This window comes from Mustelus asterias, chromosome 7 (genome assembly GCF_964213995.1).
Source record: "Mustelus asterias chromosome 7, sMusAst1.hap1.1, whole genome shotgun sequence".
Taxonomy (NCBI): domain Eukaryota; kingdom Metazoa; phylum Chordata; class Chondrichthyes; order Carcharhiniformes; family Triakidae; genus Mustelus; species Mustelus asterias.
In genome coordinates, this window is record NC_135807.1 from 39,275,418 (window position 1) to 39,293,956 (window position 18,539).

Sequence of the window (18,539 nt, forward strand, 5' to 3'; positions counted from 1 at the left end):
TGGGCCAAAGAGAGATGTATGGAGTTAGGCCACAGATCAGCCATGATCTCATTAAATGGTAGAACAGGTTCGATGGGCTGAATGGCCTACTCCTGTTCCTATGTTCCTAACAGAGTGACTGACATTCATGGCTGTCCAGTTGAGATTGTGCCTCTAAGAAAATCAGGAAGAATAAAGCATCAGCTGAGATTTTGTTTTTTGAAGTTACTTAATTGTAAACTGATACCCACTTTGGAACAATCCTGGGCTTGTATCGATCAGATAAAAAGCTTTCACCATTAAACTATCATTTCTGGCTGCTATAGTGAATTAGAACTGGCCTCTATGTACCTGCATGGACACACAACATGGTATTTCTATTTATGGGTTGCACAATTCATTTTTGGGTGTCCCCATGCACTGCGGTAGTGTGTCAGGGTTCTTGACTCAATGACCTTGTAACCATGTTTATTGGGCTGACCTGTGAGATTCAAAAAACCATTGCTGGAAAGTCATAGCCACCAGATTTGCAGATGTGGCAAGTTTAACCAGAATCTAAATGTGCCTTCAGTTCACTGTTCAACTGCAAAATCTCCAAATCCGGTAGGGACATCCCACTACAATTAGTTCGATTCCTTAAACCTCCCTGGGACTGTGCTATTTTCAAAATTTGCTGCTGTTGCAAGAACAAACTGCACTTAGAGCTGGAAGTGAAACACCACAAGAACATAATTATGAAGATCAGGGAAACACTGATTCCATTCTCTTTTCAAAGAACACTATCGTTATCCATTTTTTGCTGTATCCCTCAATTGCATCTCTCTTGAAAGTAGACCCAATTGCTTGTGAACGTATTGTCCATTTAGTGTCCTACCCCACCAGCTTATCTCTCAGCTCAGTGAGAGCTGTGGCTCTTTGGGAACCACTCTCATTTGAGAAGTTCTGGTTTCAACCCCTACCCCAGAGACTTAATTTTCAAATTCCAGGCTGATATTCCAGTGGGAGTACTGCAAGGTTTGAGGTGCTGTCATTAGGATGAGATGTTGCCCTGAAGTCATAGAATAGAATCATAGAATCCCTACAGTACAGAAAGAGGCCATTCGGCCCATCGAGTCTGCACTGACCACAATCCCACCCAGGCCCTACCCCCATATCCCTACATATTTTACCCACTAATCCCTCTAACCGACGCATCTCAGGACACTAAGGGGCAATTTTAGCATGGCCAATCAACCTAACCCGCACATCTTTGGACTGTGGGAGGAAACCGGAGTACCCGGAGGAAACCCACGCAGGCACGAGGAGAATGTGCAAACTCCACACAGACAGTGACTGACCCAAGCCGGGAATCAAACCCAGGTCCCTAGAGCTGTGAAGCAGCAGTGCTCACCACTGTGCTATCGTGCCGCCCAAGTAGGTGACAGTATTTCGAAGCAAAGCAGGGAAGTCCTTTCCAGTGACATGCCCAATTTTATCCCTCAATTAACATCACAAAGAGTAAATCTGGTCAACAGCATAATCTGGTCACTATCACATTGCTGTCTGTGGGAGCTTGTTGTTTACAAATTGACAGTCTCATTTCCTACATTACAACAGTGACTACACTGCATTGGCTGCATAGTGTCTGGGTTTTCCTGAGATTGCAAAAGGCACATCTTTCTTTCCTTATTCCTTATCCATTGGTGAAATATATTCATCTGACTTCCCTTTGTAACCACTGTTATCCTAAATTTTTAATTCGATACCTCGTAATTATGGAAGCTTCTTGTTCAATTTGGTGAATTCTGTAAATGAGTTTCTGCCTCATTCAGAAAAATCTGGATAGTGGATCAGTCACTCTTGAAAGAATTGTGTTCATCTTCAATTCTTCCAGTCTCTCAGTCTAACAGAAAATCAGATTTGAAATTTAGGTTGATGTTGGGTTCTAATAAGATATTGCACCCAACAAACCTTGGTATGAAACAGGGTAAACTGAAACCAAATATTGTTCCAAATTTTGTCTGTGCACCTTGGATCTGGTCCAGAGCAGCAACATAGCACCATCATCATGAACAAAAAGATAAATACTGAAATTTCACTGACCTGTTCACACCCGAGAAAGGCCCTTTTGTGAAGCAATGCATTTGCCCCTTTTAGATCTTCCATGGTCTGCTGTCTGTCATCAGAGTAACCTGCATTTATATAATGCCTTATTACAACCATCAATGTACTGTTGGACTTGAGTAAATTATTGTGAATATAGGAATTTCGAGATGAGCAACAATCCAGGTTTATCTCATTTATCTTTTACTTTCTACCCAGTAGTTGTATGGTACACTGATGGTGTTATTGTTGATCATAGCAATTAATCTCTTATCAATTCATCTACTGCAGACTTAGAAATAAAAAGGCGAATCCCAGTGCTGAAATAGTTTGGGAACCATGGATCCAAAATCCCCATACAAGCTTCACTTACCATCTATCATCTCTCAAATTACACATATTGTTTCTCAAAAAGGCAGTGACCATTGTTATGAAGGTAAACTTCAAACAACAGATGAATGACCAGTCAATCTGCTTTTAAGGCTACTGGTTGAGGGAGGAAGATTGGCCAGGACACAGGGAGAGCTCCTCTTCAAATGCTCTTCTTCATGGCATCTTTATAATCCATCAGAATGGATTGACAAGGCTATATTCTTGTTTTTCATCAAAATGATGGCACTTTTAATTATGCAGCATGGTTCCAAAGAAGAAAAAGTTCAAGTATAAAAGTTGGTTGATATTCCCGTTTCTCTTCCCACTACTTCCCTGTCTTCCTGTATCCTCAATTTAGAGCCCTGAATAAGTTCAAGCAGGAGAGGGCACAAGATTTGAGTTCTGATGTTTGCTTTGCTGCTAACAAAAAGGTGATGTAAGACTTATAATGCTGTGAAATTACGGGGAAGGGGAATTATTTCATCTTCTGGAATTTTTCATGTTCAGGTTACGTTTTAGAAATGTATCAGGTTGTTGGTCTATACTAGCAGGGGAACAAATGGGACTGAACCTCAACATAGCTGGAGAGGGTTAAATATGAATAATTGAGTGAAACATGACTTTAAATTGTTCTATGCTTTTCATTTTTGATCTTCACTCATCTAGCATTGAACATTCTCTTTTCACCAAAATCTGATGATCTTCCTGTTTCTTCTAGCACACAGCATGGTATTTCATAACTAGGACAAGAATTGATATGATTAACTAAACATTTTAGAACATATAACCTTATGGCATAGTACAGGTCCTTCGGCCCTCAATGTTGCGCCGACCTGTGAAACCAATCTAAAGCCCATTTAACCTACACTATTCCAATATCATCCATATGTTTATCCAATGACCATTTAAATGCCCTTAATGTTGGCGAGTCCACTACTGCTGCAGGCAGGGCATTCCACGCCCTTGAAGAACCTACCTCTGACATCTGTCCTATATCTATCACCCCTCAATTTAAAGCTATGTCCCCTTGTGCTATCACCATCCAAGGAAAAAGGCTCTCATTATCCACCCTATCTAATCCTCTGATCATCTTGTATGACTCTATTAAGTCACCTTTTAACCTTCTCTCTAACGAAAGCAACCTCAAGTCCCTCAGCCTTTGCTCATAAGACCTTCCCACCATACCAGGCAACATCCTAGTAAATCTCCTCTGCACCCTTTCCAATGCATCCACATCCTTCCTACAATGCGGTGACCAGAACTGTACGCAATACTCCAAGTGCGGCCGCACCAGAGTTTTGTACAGCTGCAACATGACCTCCTGGCTCCGAAACTCAATCCCTCTACCAATAAAAGCTAACACTCCGTACGCCTTCTTAACAACCCTATCAACCTGGGTGCCAACTTTCAGGGATCTATGCACATGGACACCGAGATATCTCTGTTCATCCACACTACCAAGTATCTTACCATTAGCCCAGTACTCTGTAATCCTGTTACTCCCAAAGTGAATCACCTCACACTTTTCCGCATTGAACTCCATTTGCCACCTCTCAGCCCAGCACTGCAGCTTATTATCTATGTCCCTCTGTAACCTGCAACAACCTTCCGCACTGTCCACAACTCCACCGACTTTAGTGTCATCCGCAAATTTACTAACCCGTCCTTCTACGCCCTCATCCAGGTCGTTTATAAAAATGACAAACAGCAGTGGCCCCAAAACAGGTCCTTGCGGTACACCACTAGTAACTGAACTCCAGGATGAACATTTCCCATCAACCACCACCCTCTGCCTTCTTACAGCTGGCCAATTCCTGATCCAAACCGCTAAATCACCCTCAATCCCATGCCTCTGTATCTTCTGCAATAGCTTACCGTGGGGAACCTTATCAAACGCTTTACTGAAATCTATATACACCACATCAACTGCTTTACCCTCATCCACCTCTTTGGTCACCTTCTCAAAGAACTCAATAAGGTTTGTGAGGCACGACCTACCCTTCACAAAACCGTGTTGACTATCCCAAATCAAATTATTCCTTTCTAGATTATTATAAATCCTATCTCTCATAATCCTTTCCAAAACTTTGCCCACAACAGAAGTAAGGCTCACTGGTCTATAATTACCAGGGTTGGCTCTATTTCCCTTCTTGAACAAGGGGACAACATTTGCTATCCTCCAGTCTTCTGGCACTATTCCTGTAGACAATGACGACCTAAAGATCAAAGCCAAAGGCTCTGCAATCTCCTCCCTAGCCTCCCAGAGAATCCTGGGATAAATCCCATCCGGCCCAGGGGACTTATCTATTTTCACACTTTCCAGAATTGCTAACACCTCCTCCTTATTAACCTCAATCCCATCTGGTCCAATAGCCTGTATCTCAGTATTCTCCTCGACAACATTGTCTTTATCCTGCGTGAATACTGACGAAAAATATTCATTTAGCGCCTCTCCTATCTCTTCGGGCTCCACGCACAACTTCCCACTACTGTCCTTGACTGGCCCTAATCTTACCCTAGTCATTCTTTTATTCCTGACATAGCTATATAAAGCTTTAGGGTTTTCCTTGATCCTACCTGCCAAAGTCTTCTCATGTCCCCTCCTGGCTCTTAACTCTCTCTCTTTAGGTCCTTCCTGGCTAACTTGTAACTCTCAAGCGCCCTAACTGAGCCTTCACGTCTCATCTTTACATAAGTCTCCTTCTTCCTCTTCACAAGAGATTCAACTTCTTTAGTAAACCACGGTTCCCTTACTCGATCATTTTCTCCCTGCCTGACAGGTACATACTTATCAAGGACACCCAGTAGCTGTTCCTTGAACAAGCTGCTCCACATTTCAATTGTGTCCATCCCCTGCAGTTTCCTTCCCCAACCTATGCATCCTAAATCTCTCCTAATCGCATCATAATTTCCTTTCCCCCAGCTATAACTCTTGTTCGGTATATACCTATTCCTTTCCATTGCTAAAGTAAACATAACCGAATTGTGTTCACTATCACCAAAGTCCTCCCCTACCTCCAAATCTAACACCTGGTCTCGTTCATTACCCAGTACCAAATCCAATGTGGCCTCGCCTCTTGTTGGCCTATCTACATACTGTGTCAGGAAACCCTCCTGCACACATTGGACATTTTTTCTTGACGTAAATTTTTATTGAATTTTCCTCTTTGACTTTCTTGTAAATCGTCACACGTACACACAACTGAGGAACTTCAGAAACACCTTTTGAATTTTTAGAAAGGAAACTGATGTGGAATTGATTTGTTCCAATGTGTCTTAGGTCCAGATTGTGAACAAAAAAATTGACTACAGTCATGTGCAATCAAAGTGCGGCTCCAAGGATAACATTAAGCATGTTCCTGGTGGTGGTAATGTGAGTATTGGATTTTGAGCTCTCTGCACTCATCTTTTTCCATTTCATTGATGTCACTAGGCTTATTTTATCTATGGTACCAGTATTATGTAGGGAAGTGTTGCATTTACAAGAAGTGTATCAGACATGTTAATTCATCATCTACCATTGCAAACACCATTAGAGAGTGACCTGTGTTGCAGTGCCTCGTGTTAGTGTTGTAGAACTCCAAGACCCCCCCCCTCCCCCCTCCCCTACATAGTACAAAATTGAAAGGACAGAGTCTACAGTTGGATGTTTTTATACAGGTCCAGTGGACATTGAAGAAAATCTCTTACACTTTACATTGGTGGGTGCCTAGACTACAGTCTAGAGCACATTCAGCTCTTGAGCCCTGCCAATCCAGCCCACTAAGTCTTGAACTGTATCTCGTGCTGGCTTCCTGTATTGGGGTTTTATGAGCCTGGAGGTCAGGCTGGAACTGTCCTTGGTGTTAATGGATAAATGCTAAATCAGATCTGTTAACATCAGTTCTGCAGGCAGCACAGGAATGATGAACCTCCACTAATGCTGTAAGATTCTATTAAGTATTTACAAATTAATGGGAGCGAAGGTTTAAATTTAAGGCTCTGTGGTATACACCCAATGTCCCACAAAGGCTTTGGACACTCCTCTTTTACTGATATCCTAGTGACAGTACTGTATTTCTTATCTCGTCTGCTGTATGTTATGGTGTGAATTCGAGGGAAACTAAGCTGTTAAATCTTACCGTTATCTTTGAAAATGTCCACTACTAAGAAAGTAATTCGCTGTTCTTCGACAACTTTGGACTTGGTTCAAACAGTTCTTCCCCCAGGAGAGCAGCTTGGAAAGAAGAGAGGAGTAGCGGACAATGTCAATGCCTCTCTTTTTAATATTCTTTCATTGGAGATTTGGCTGTCGCTTTCAGGGCCAGCATTTGTTGTCCATCCCTAATTGCCCTTGAACTGAGCGGCTTGGCCAATTGAGAGGGCAGTTAAGAGTCAATCACATTGCCTCACCTGGAGCACACATGGAGGGTCGGTTAGCTCAGTTACTGGACGGCTAATCAGTACTGTGACCCTGAGCACTTTGTATCCTTGAATATTAAGCAACCAGTCCTCACCAGTTGCTCTCAACCACAAGTTGCATCTCTCCAACAGAAACAAATATCCAGATAGCAGCCCAAGTATAAATTTCCTAGATTCCTAAAACCAGCAGGTTTATTCTAGTTCGCCACAAGAGCCATGCTTCGGGAAGCAACAACCCCAGCACCATAATAAACAATATACGGTTGATTTAATTGGTGTGAAAAGGCCATCAAAAAATTGATATCAGGACTCATGTGCGTCACTGATGGAGTTTGCAGTAATTGTCCACTCCTAAGCTGCCCTGGCAAGATGGTGATGGTCTGCCTTGCGACTTTGACTCAACTGCCCTCAGTTGTTCCATCATATTGGTGAGGGACTGGAGTCACAGCAGCTAGATAAGGTTTTTCCCTGAAGGATTTTAAGAACCAGTTTTTTTTTAACAAGTTCATTATTTTTTAATGATAATCAGACAGCTCCATGGCTACTTGTACTGATATGTTTTATTTTAACTGAACTCAAATTATGAGATTTGAATTCAGGCCTATTGGATTATTGGTTCAGTAACATGTATCTATACCCAGGCTATGATGGCCAATCTCTTCTTCATTTATTCTCCTGTCGTACTTTGAAAGACTGCAGTGCTTTTATTACCAGTACCTTGCTCTGTAAATTTTTCAAGAACATTCATCGGTCTTTTAATAAAAAAGTCATTCAATGAGTTTATTCTTTATGCCCCCTGGGCCTAGTTTTTTGGTTTAATTGGAAGTAATATTCTCGATTTGCATTATGCAGTTTAATATTTTATACGCTTTGATGAAGTGTATCATTTTCTGATGTGGTTCTCGCTTTCACTCCATCATCTTAAAGATTTTTAAGCATTGATATGATTCATATTTTTAAAAATCTTCATTTTTTTAGGTGCAAATTCCAAAAGCGAAGGTGGAAACGAGCCGTGCATCTTCCAAGTGCGGATCTAAGACTAATCTAAAACACAAAGCAGGTACTATTAATATATTCCAAAAATCTAAACTCAAAATTGAAATTGTAAAGGCTTACATTTAAGCAACACCTAATCATATCTCTTGTATAGACAGTGCATTACTTTGAACTGCAGTAACTGTTCTGCAGGAACATATGGGTATTCAAATCCCCTCACCAATTCAAGGCACAGCAGTGAGTTCTTAAAATGACCTTCTAATCTGTCACTGGTGAGAGCAGATATGGGAGGAATGTTGGCCACAGCACTTGGGAGAGCTCCCTCTTGGACAGAGATATGGGATCTTTAATGAGCCTTGGTTTAATGTCTCATCCAAAACAGTTACTTGTGTGATGCACTCCCTTAATAATGCATAGGAAACTGTACTAAACTTCTACTGTAGAATTTGAATAAAGGTCTGTTTGTCTATTTGTTCTACGTCAGCAATGGGAAGAGGATTATAGATTGAACCCAGGATGGAACCAGTAATAATGACTTTATTTTTCCTCAACTGAAAATTATCTCTTTGCCAATAGAGACTTTGTTTTCCTATCACCCTCAGCTTTCCTAGTGGCCTCCAATCTTGCCTCTGTACAGGTGATCCTTTAGTCCTTCAGTCAAGTAGCCATTCATGTGAGACTAGGGTCAAGATGACATTTGACTGTATGGGAGGCAGCACAGACATGCCAATCCTTTTCTCACTGAACATCCGTATGCACTTCGCAGCAGGAATCCTGGTGGACCTCGCAAACAGTTCGCTAACAGCACCAAGGTTGATTAGTACCTGAGCTGCTGCCTTGTAGGCTAGGTTATTTGACATATATTTTGGTTTGAAATTGGGTGCCTTTGTCTGTGTAACTAGATCCAGGTGATGGATTTATATTATAAATCTTCAGGGATCTGTAACCTGGTGTGTCATCTTTGAGCAAGTATGGATTCACATCAACTCCCAAGATTTGAATGCCTAATCTAGACTGCCTTTTCAAAATCTTACTTAAGGGAGTGTTGCATTATTTGAGATATTTTCTTTTGAATGTGGTGCTAAAACTCAGACGCCATTCGACTGTTCCAATTAAAGTGAAGGAGTACAGGAAGCTCTTGTGGTGTCCTGGTCAACATTCCTCACTCAGTTAACACCAACAACAAATAAATTGACCAATTGTTTTATTAATGATTGTGGGATGCTACTAATGTAGAATGGTTAGTGTTTTCTATACAGGTCACTGTCCTGCAAGTATAGCTCCTTTGAAGAGGTGCTATATTGCAGGCTTGTAAATTGAGTTCACCTCTTCCCCTCTCTGCCTATCTCCTCTCTTAAATCATCTCTTTCCATCGCCACCACCATTCAGCCTCACATCCCCTTATTCAACACAAACTGGAAGCAGGTTCTATATTCATCCTTATCTGGCTGCATCCACAACTTCTATCTGTTTCACTTATGTATTTGAAATTTATTCTAAATTTAGAGTCGTGATGGGAACGAAAAGTAATTCTGCATAAAGTTCTTTATGAACTGTTTTTAGGTGGCGGGGATGTGAAGATAGAGACCACCAAGACTGATTTCAAAAACAAAGCAGAGTCAAAAATCGGGTCCTTGGACAACCTCAACCATACTCCAGGAGGCGGCAACGTGAAGGTGAAGCAATGCTGGGTGGCAGAAACTAGATCAGAATAGTGGCTTAAAAGGCTTTGACTGGTCACACCAACTGTGAGCAAGGACTGAGGAACTTGGTCTCCCTTCTCTTCCAATTTGAATCATTCCTTGCTCTATAGCCTTTACAAATTTTCCCTCCTTTTTCTCTCCTTTCTTAAGGGTATTAACGCCTGTGTTGGGTGTGTGAGTCCACTGATGGTGTTGGTGACTGGTACTTTACAAGAGTGGCTGTTATACCTTTAGGTAGGATGAAGCAGCAAGAACTAAGAGATTATGATAAAGAAGTCTAATAGTATCTTCACCTAAAGTCTGCACAGGTGCACTTTCAGTAGTGGAAAGCAATCGAGCACTGGAAAATTGTTTTTCTTCCCCCCGCCCCTTAACTGAATGGTGCTGAAGCTAAATAATAGTGTCCCTTTTTGGCTCAACTCCACTTACTACCCTTTTCCTATTTATATACCAGGGAAGATTTTGGGATTCCTTTTATGTTAGCTGCCCGTCTCTTTTCATTTTCTCTTTGCCTCTTATTGTTTTTTTCAATTCCTCTCTGAACTTTCTATATTCAGCCTGGTTTTTGATTGTATTATCCACCTGACATCTGCCCTAAACACGTTTTTCCTTTTTTATCTTAATCTATATCTCTTTTCGTCATCCAGGTTTTTTGTCCTACCCCTCTTCTTAGTGGGAAAATAAGCTGGACTGTGCCCAAATCTCTCATAGAATCCCTACAGTACAGAAGGAGGCCATTCGGCCCATCGCGTCTGCACCAACAACAATCCCACCCAGGTCCTATCCCCGAAACCCCACATCTTTGTCCCACTAATCCCTCTAACCTATACATCCAGGGGCAATTTCTTGTGCAAAGATAGCCCAGTATTCGGGTATAGATTTTCCTGCCAACCTTTGATTCCAGTTTATCTGGCTGAGATCCTCTTATCCCATTGAAGTTGACTTTTCCCTATTCTTAACTCTGGATTGTCCCTTGTCCTTTTCCATAGCCAATTTCAACCTTATAACATAATGATCACTGTGCCCTAAATGTTGTCCCACTGACACCTGATCCACTTGGCCCACCTCATTCCCAAGATCGAGGACTACCAATTCCTCCTTTCTCAATGGACTGGAAATATATTGCTGGAGAACATTTTCCTGAATACACTCTGGCAACTCTTACCCCTCTCTGTCCTTTATGCTCCCACTATCCCAGTCGGATAATTAACATCTCCCATTATAACTATATAATTCCTGCACCTCTGTTATTTCCTTGTAAATTTGTTTCTCTACACATTTCCCACTATTTGGTGGCCTATAGACTACACTGAGCAATGTAAACACACCTATTGGTTCATTAGCTCTCGCCAAATAAAATCTTTTCTTGAGTGCTCTGTAATATCCTCTTTCTCCAGCACTTGTATTACTTTCCACAATCAATATTTCCCCCTCCCCTCCTGTCCTATCTTTTCTGAACATCACTTTACATCCAGGAATATTTAATACCCTCCTTTAAGCTAGATCTATGTTATAGCCACGATATTCTATGTCCACATGGTAGTTTGCGCCTGTAACTCGCTAATCACATTTACCACACTTAGTGTGTTCATGTACATGCACAGTTAGCCCTTTTTTAGATCTTATTATTTTCTCCCTTACTCTGAACCCACCTAATAATTTACTATTCTAGTGCTATCTATCTCTCCCAGTATTCTGTGTATCTTGTTATTTCTCTCTGAAATGATCTTCTGGTTCTCACATCCTTGCCAAGTTAGTTTCAATCCTCCCCAATAGCAATGACAAACTGACCAGCAAGGAACTCAGCCCCAACCCTGTTCAGGTGCAACCCATCTGACCTGTACAGCTCTCATTTCGCCCAGAGCTGGTCCCAATGTCCCAGGAATCTAAAGCCCTTCCTTCTGCATCATTTTTCCAGCCACTCATTCATCTGTTTTATCCTCTCATTTCTAATGGTTACTTGTGCGTGGTACCAGGAGTAATCTAGAGATTGCTACTTTTGAGGTCCTGCTTGCTAATTTCCTACCTAGTTCCCTAAACTCTGACTGCAGGACCATATCCCTTTCTACCTCTAGTCCCTGCTGCTAATTTCTCTCCATTGACTGCCCTCCCCACCCATCCTTTTTTTCTGGAAAGTGTAAAAATTGGATGAAGGTGGGATTGTTCTGTACTGCAGGTGTAACATGTATAGCTGATTGTGGAGGCCTTGGGATAATTCAAGGATTATCATCCGTCTTTTAATGTAATTCCCTCCATCAAGGATCCCACTCTCTCCCTCCAGTCTGAAATCATTGGCACTCTCTGGAGATGGCCCGGTAACTGAACCAGCACATTAGTGTTAGCCAGTCAGCAGTAGTCCTGTCTGCCATCTTTACAGTATCAAGTTTTGACATCTGAACTGACCCACTAAACCATGCCACAAGGTAGAAATAGTTTTTTTTTCCACTTCCCACCTCCTCTTTCCCTTGTGGCTCAATGGTTGAATACGCTGCATGGTTTGACACAAAAAGCGTACGAATCAACACATTGTACCTTTAATTCATTTTCCTTGCTGACTTTGATCTGAGGCAGGTAACAGCCAAAAAGCTAATTAGCAATAGTACCCTGGAAGTGAGGAGGAGAATAATCATCACTAGCTCTGATCGCTGTCCAGGGACATGAATGGTTCAGAGCTGGATAAAATTTGGTAGTGATCTCTACCCAGCTGCATAGCCTGCTGATACGTCTGCACAAATATCGGAAATGTGGGCAGGGTTCCTTGAGGACGGTAGGTACAAGCATGGCACCAAATCCAAGCAAGAGTTTCACTTTCAGCAGGGAAGAGCAAATTGGAAAAATACACTTAAAATGACTGAAACATTGGGGCGGGTAAGAAATGTTTTACATTTTTTAATCCATATTTAGTTTTCCCTTTGCTGATTGTTTACTGAGTATTTCGGATATAATTACTGCGTTTAGAAATGTTATCATCTTGATGTGCCACAGCGTTGTGTCTTTTTACTTAAAGTCGATGTGACAGCATTTTATGTTTCTGCACAAAATCTGTGTCTAGTAATTTCACTTAAGGAATTACTGTACACAGGAAAGAGAATGGCTTGAATTTTGACCTTGCCTGTTGTGTTCTTTATTTTTTCCTTTTTTTATCTCTGCAGTACTTTGAGATGGTGGTGAGGAAAGAAAATGCACTGGGGGACTAGAGAGATAGGAGACCTTCACCCACCCACACATTTCAGCTGAAATGCACAGAGTCTTTCAACTCTGGTACTCCTGAAAAGTTCAGCTTTTCCATGGAGTGAAAAAGCCTCAACCTTCCTCTATCCATAACCATTCTCAACTCTTTGTCTCTTATCTGATTTAACTACCCATAGCCAGATCTGGCTGGATCATATGAAGTATTATTGATTGAGTCCTGCTTTTCATCACTAAAACTTCCACTATTTAAAGATTATCCAAGAAGGCAAAGATAACACCTGGCTTCTCTTCTTCATCACAAAATGTTGTCTTAAACACCCTCCCCTGTCTCCTTCAGCCTTGCCTCCAGCAATACGTGTGAGGAACTTGTGGACTTTTTGATTTGAAAGTTTGATACCATTTGTTCAGATCTTTCTGTTGCTTTCCTCCCTTTCGATAGCTTCCTCTAAAGATCAACCCCTGCCCTAACCCTGAATCTTTCTTTAATTTTGCTGCTATCTTCTCTCATGTCCTCTGATCTCATCTAGTTGCTGAGAGAACCGCATCTTGCTCGCTAGACCCTACTCCTGCTAATCTGCTGTCCCACCAGTTTCCCCTCCTGATTCCTATTGATAATAGCAATAGCTCTCTTTCCTCAACTATTGTTCCCCTCTCAATCAAGTTTAATATCATGACCCCCTCTACTCAAAAAGAAACATTTAACCCTCCATCCTTGCAAACTAGCAATATCCCACTTCTCTTTCCTCTCCAAAGTCTTTGAATGTGTTGCTGAGTCCCTAAACAGCTACCATCCTTCCCAGAACTCAGTGGGCAGAATTTTATGCTTCCCCCAGGTGGGGGGAAGGGGAATGTAAAATTGCATGGACAGGGTTCCCTCCGGGACCGCCCAGAGGGAATTACACCATTCAGTGGGTAGGGCCTCAGACCTGTTGTTTCCCCTACTAGGCCCTTCAGTGGTCACTTTATAGCCACATAAGGGCCTTTTCCCACCCAGCCTCAAATTTTAGACTGGTGGACGCAGGTTAGAGTAGGGTGGGAAAATTAAAAAGAAATTATTCTCCATCTCGGGCGGGAGTTTGGGGACCCCAGATCTGAAGGCCCCTTCAGATTTGGGGCGCCCTCCATCCAGTATCTGGGAGATCCTTCCAAGTGTGGATGGAAATCCTGCCCACTGCAAATCAGAGCTCAGTCAAGCGTGAAATGAGAGAGGGCTTCCGATCTGAATACTTCCAATCAGCAACAATAACAGCTTGTATTATATTGCATCTTTAAAGTTTAAAAAACATCCCAGGGAGCTTAACAGAGATATTGGGAAACAAAATATGAGCCTGAGCTACACGAGACAATATTAGGGCAGATGGCCAGAAGCTTGTTCAAAAAGCTAGGTTTTAAAAAAAAATTTACTCAATTTTTAAAGGTACAAAGCCAATGCTCAGAATGGACCGGGCAAACCCAAATCCATCCTTGCTTGCTCCAAAACCCAAATTCAACCTCCAATTCAAGGTCCCCACATGGGAGGCAAACAAGATCCAAGCTGACAAGGTGAGACATTGCACCCCATCTTGGGCTTGATCTGACAGTTGATCTTAGCCAAAAGGCTAGGTTTAAGGAGCATTTTAAAAGAGGAAAGTGAAGTGAAGAATTTCAAGGTAGGAATTACAGAATTTATTATTAATGACGGAGTGATTTAAAATCGCTGAGACCTAGTGTCCAGAATTGGAGGGTTGTAGGGCACATGGAGATTACAGAGGTGGGAAGGATTTCCGCCCCTGTTGTAGTTCCAAAAACAGCTCTTACCAAAGATACAAACAACATTCTAATTGACTGTACCAGTGATAAACTTTCTCTACTTATCCTTGACCATGGAGATTGACCATGAAATTCTGCTCCCATACCTCACCGCTGTTGCCTGGCAGGGTGGACTGCTGTTTGGTTTCATTCTTCTCTATCTTGTCTACAACCAGCTTCTCTTCCTATTGCTGCATGGTTACCTCTAGTATCCCCAGAGACCTATCCTTGCTTCCCTCCTCTCTCTTCTGCCTCTTGGCAACAACATCCAAAAAAACAGCATCAGTTCCCACATGAACATTGACGATACTGAACTCTACCTCACCTCCACCTCTCTCAACCCTTCCACTGTCTCTAAATTGTCTGACAGCTAGCCCAGCATCTAGTACTAGATGAGCAGAAATTCCCTCCAACTAAATATTGACATAATGGAAGCTACTGTCTTTGGTCCCTGTCACAAACACTGTTCCCTCGCTATTGACTCCATCCCTACCACTTAAGACTGAGACTGTTCACAATCTTTTTTTTGACCCAAGATGAACCACATAGCTTCACCACCTCCAAGATCACCTATTTTGACCTTGATAACCCTTGCCTCAAGTTATCTGCTGTTAAAACCCGTGACTTTGTTATCTTGACTCGGCTATTGCAATGTAGATCTGGCTGCCTTCCTTAGTTATACTTCTGACAAACTCGGGGTCATTCAAAACTGCTATCCATGTCCTAACTCACTTCCAGGCCCACTCACCCATCACCTCTGTACTTGCTGACTTTCCTTCACTCCCTGTTAAGCAGCACTTTAAATACTAAACCTTGTTTTCAAATCTCTTCATTACTTGCCTAGCCTATTTCTGTAATCTCCAGCCCTTCAACTCTCTCTGCATAATCAATTCTGTTCTCTGTGCATCCCTGATTTTATTTGCTCCTCTATTTCTTCAGCTGCCAATGGCCTAAGCTTGTAATTCCATCCCTAAATCTCTCTGACTTTCTAATGCTCTTTCCTCCTTTAAGAAACTCTTTGACCCTGCTTTTGGTCATCTGACCTAATATATCCATATGTGGCTCAGTAACAAATTTTATTTGGTAACTCTCCGGTAAATGTCTTGAGACATTTTGTTAGATTAAAGCTGTTCACTAAATGCAACTTCTTGCCAAATTTTCACCACTTGTTCCTCCTGTGCTGCAAATATCCTGAACTGTGCACTCCCCCTCGCTACTTTATTTCCTGGTCACTCACTCTCTTTCTCTCTCCCCCCCATTTATTCCCCAACAGCATCTCTTAAACTGTGGACCCATTAACCCTGTCAGTCTGTCATCCTGAAGTCTGAACGATTAGCTGCTTATTTTACTTGCCTAATTTCCTTCCTTACTCTCTCCATCAGCCTCAGTGCTCCTGGGTTAAGGTCTGAAAACAAAATCAGACTGAGTTCCCACTTGTTGTGCAGCAAGTGTTGCTGCAAAGTGGACGTGTAGCTATTAAGCTCGGTGGTGATGTCTGTGATCAAACTGTGTACCCAACACCCTGCTCATGTAAAGACGAGCCACTTGGCATATATTAGATTGTGACCTGAAGTGAGGGAGAGGAATAGACAAAAGCATAATTGTAGTTTTAATCTATTCCTTCCATTCTTTTCTGTCCTCTGATAAATCTGGCTCATTGCTTATGGACGTCTCCTCAGTTACCAAAGATTACTCTCAGTCCATCAGTGCATTTGATTGTTTGAACCCTGAACATTTTGTTTCTTTTAAATTTCTCATGTATATATATTTTGCATTTCATTTCATGCCCTTCTATAACAATGCACCATTGTACCCCACCCCATGATTTTATTTTTAGAATGAGGGTGAAGAAGATTCAGAATCAGCAACGATCAGTCAGATTCCAGAAAATGGGGATCTGACAGGACAAGCTGAGAGTGGGACACAGCAAAATGGAGTAGGGGAGGACCCCACTGCCAGGTCTGACGAAACTCACAGCCAAGAGTTACAAATACAGGAGACATGTAAGTGAAAGCTTGGCCTGCGTGGGGTGTGTAGTTCTGTGAAAACTGTTGATGGTTGTGAACTAGGTACTAAAGTGGACTAGATGCTGGCCTCTCTTTCACTCTGGGAATCGGATTTGAATCAAAGCCAGACTGGTAGGTTGCAAAATCTCCTTGTCCTTTGGACAGTCTCATGCCACTTCCTAATGGGTACAAGCCCACAGAAAAATATTGCCCCTGCTTCAGTCATAAAGTTGACTTTCAATCCAAAAGGCCAGAGTTTGGCTGATGTAGGATATGTGAGGGTATAGTAGTGGTTGTCCTAGTTTAGAGCTATAGAAAATTGTTGATTCTCCAAAGGGAACAACATCAAACAACGTTAGAACTGATTTATGTTGTGGCCTAAAGGGAGCTTTACTCTGCATCTAAACAGCTGCAGCTGCTCGGAGTGCTCGGTGCAATGTAAAGGGAGCTAAACACTGTAACTAATCCATTCTATATCTGTCCTGGGTGTGTTTGATGGGACAGTAATCAGGACCTCGTACGTGCAAACTAGCCTCAGTGAAACCAGGCAAGTTTAGAAAGAGAGCTTTTACTTTAAATAATTTTTAGAATTTGAAGAAAGTGTGTTATCCTGCACCCTATGATAGGATAAGTGATTAGTTGCAGTGTGTGCTCAGACCCCATCAGGTAACTCCATTCTCATGTTTCTAGGATTTTATTTAAAATCATGCTAACTGTGATAAGTGTAGAAATTCACAGGATGTCAAATGCCACAGGTTATCACAGCTTAACAGATTTAATTATTTAGACATTTGTGAAGATTATATATGTTCATTTTTGATTAAAGTGTACCTGCTTCTCTTCTCTAGTCATGCATAGAGATATTTCTAACCTATTGGTATTGTGAGCATAGGCATTAACTGCACTGCTTTGTATTATACAAACCAGGAGAATCCATGGTTCAATCTCTGCTGCATGTGAGTTAACTCCTTTAGGTCAGGAGTGGTGTCAGGCTGCAGTATTTTGGCTCAGAATCACTGAGTTTAGGAGTTAAGGGAAATTTAAAGCGGGGGTCCCCCTCCTGACTTTTACATGGCACTGGAAAGTGTACATGTGTGGCCATCTAGCAAGGAGAACGACGGTCTGGATTGTGTGCCGATACTGTGCTACTTTGCTATATTTTATGCTTTAAGAGGCAGTGTTATGTTACAAGAGCTGATTTGTCTGGGAAAACATGCAGCTTAAATGCTGACCATGCATGATAACTGATTTTAGCTCAGAGTGTTACTTTGTAGACTTAATGGACCTTTTGTGTACTTATGTTCTCCTGGGATTTTGAACTAGATATGTAGAATCATATGAGTTTTTAATGAAATTGATTGGCAGGGACAGAGACATCTGGTTAATGGGAGGAGCTAAGCTTGCAGGAAAGAACTGTTTTGTTTTAATTTTGAAGTGAAGAGCAGTTGTTGCTTGGAGCTGGATGAAGAAAGAAGTGTGTCTCTCTCTCCAGAGACTTTACGAAAGCTCCAAGACTGGTAACCCAAGTCAAAACAAGTATGCTTGTGCTTTGCTAACTAATTTTAAAGAGGGGTTTATATAAGAGAAATATTGCTTGATTGGAACTAGTAGTGATAGGTTAGCAGTTAAGAATTGTATCCTATCATGATTCAGTATTGTTCAATCATTAAAAGTTAAGCTAATTCATTTGTTATAGTTAAACTGTGTTGTTAAATACAGTTTGTTTTGATAAAAGCTCCCGAGCTTGTCAGTAGCTAATCGCTCCTGGAGTGAAACATCTTATCATAATGCCAAAATAGAAAAGTTATTGGGGTCTAGTCTGGCTTCATAATATACCTTGGGATTTCTGATCTGGTACGTGAACAGTTGTGAGGGTCAAACACTGTCTGCTCACTGTCCAAGCTTTCACATGAGGAATTACTATTTGAGCAAGGACTCCGAATGCAACTGGTGTCCTCGAGGACATCAGTGTTGAACTTAACCTTCATTGTGAGTCAGTGCCTGAAGGAGAGCAGAATAA

The 18,539-nt window shown here is 41.7% G+C and overlaps 1 protein-coding gene across 6 annotated transcripts in view; it reads left to right on the forward strand.

The window, feature by feature from the left end:
* Positions 1–18,539, forward strand: part of LOC144495654 (uncharacterized) — a 361,405-nt gene that overhangs the window by 334,010 nt on the left and 8,856 nt on the right. For all 6 annotated transcript variants that reach the window (XM_078215920.1, XM_078215921.1, XM_078215916.1 and 3 more), the window contains 4 exons: positions 5,714–5,806; positions 7,813–7,894; positions 9,394–9,506; positions 16,351–16,516. In XM_078215920.1, coding sequence (XP_078072046.1) covers positions 5,714–5,806; positions 7,813–7,894; positions 9,394–9,506; positions 16,351–16,516 — 454 coding nt within the window. The remainder of the gene's footprint in view (positions 1–5,713; positions 5,807–7,812; positions 7,895–9,393; positions 9,507–16,350; positions 16,517–18,539) is intronic.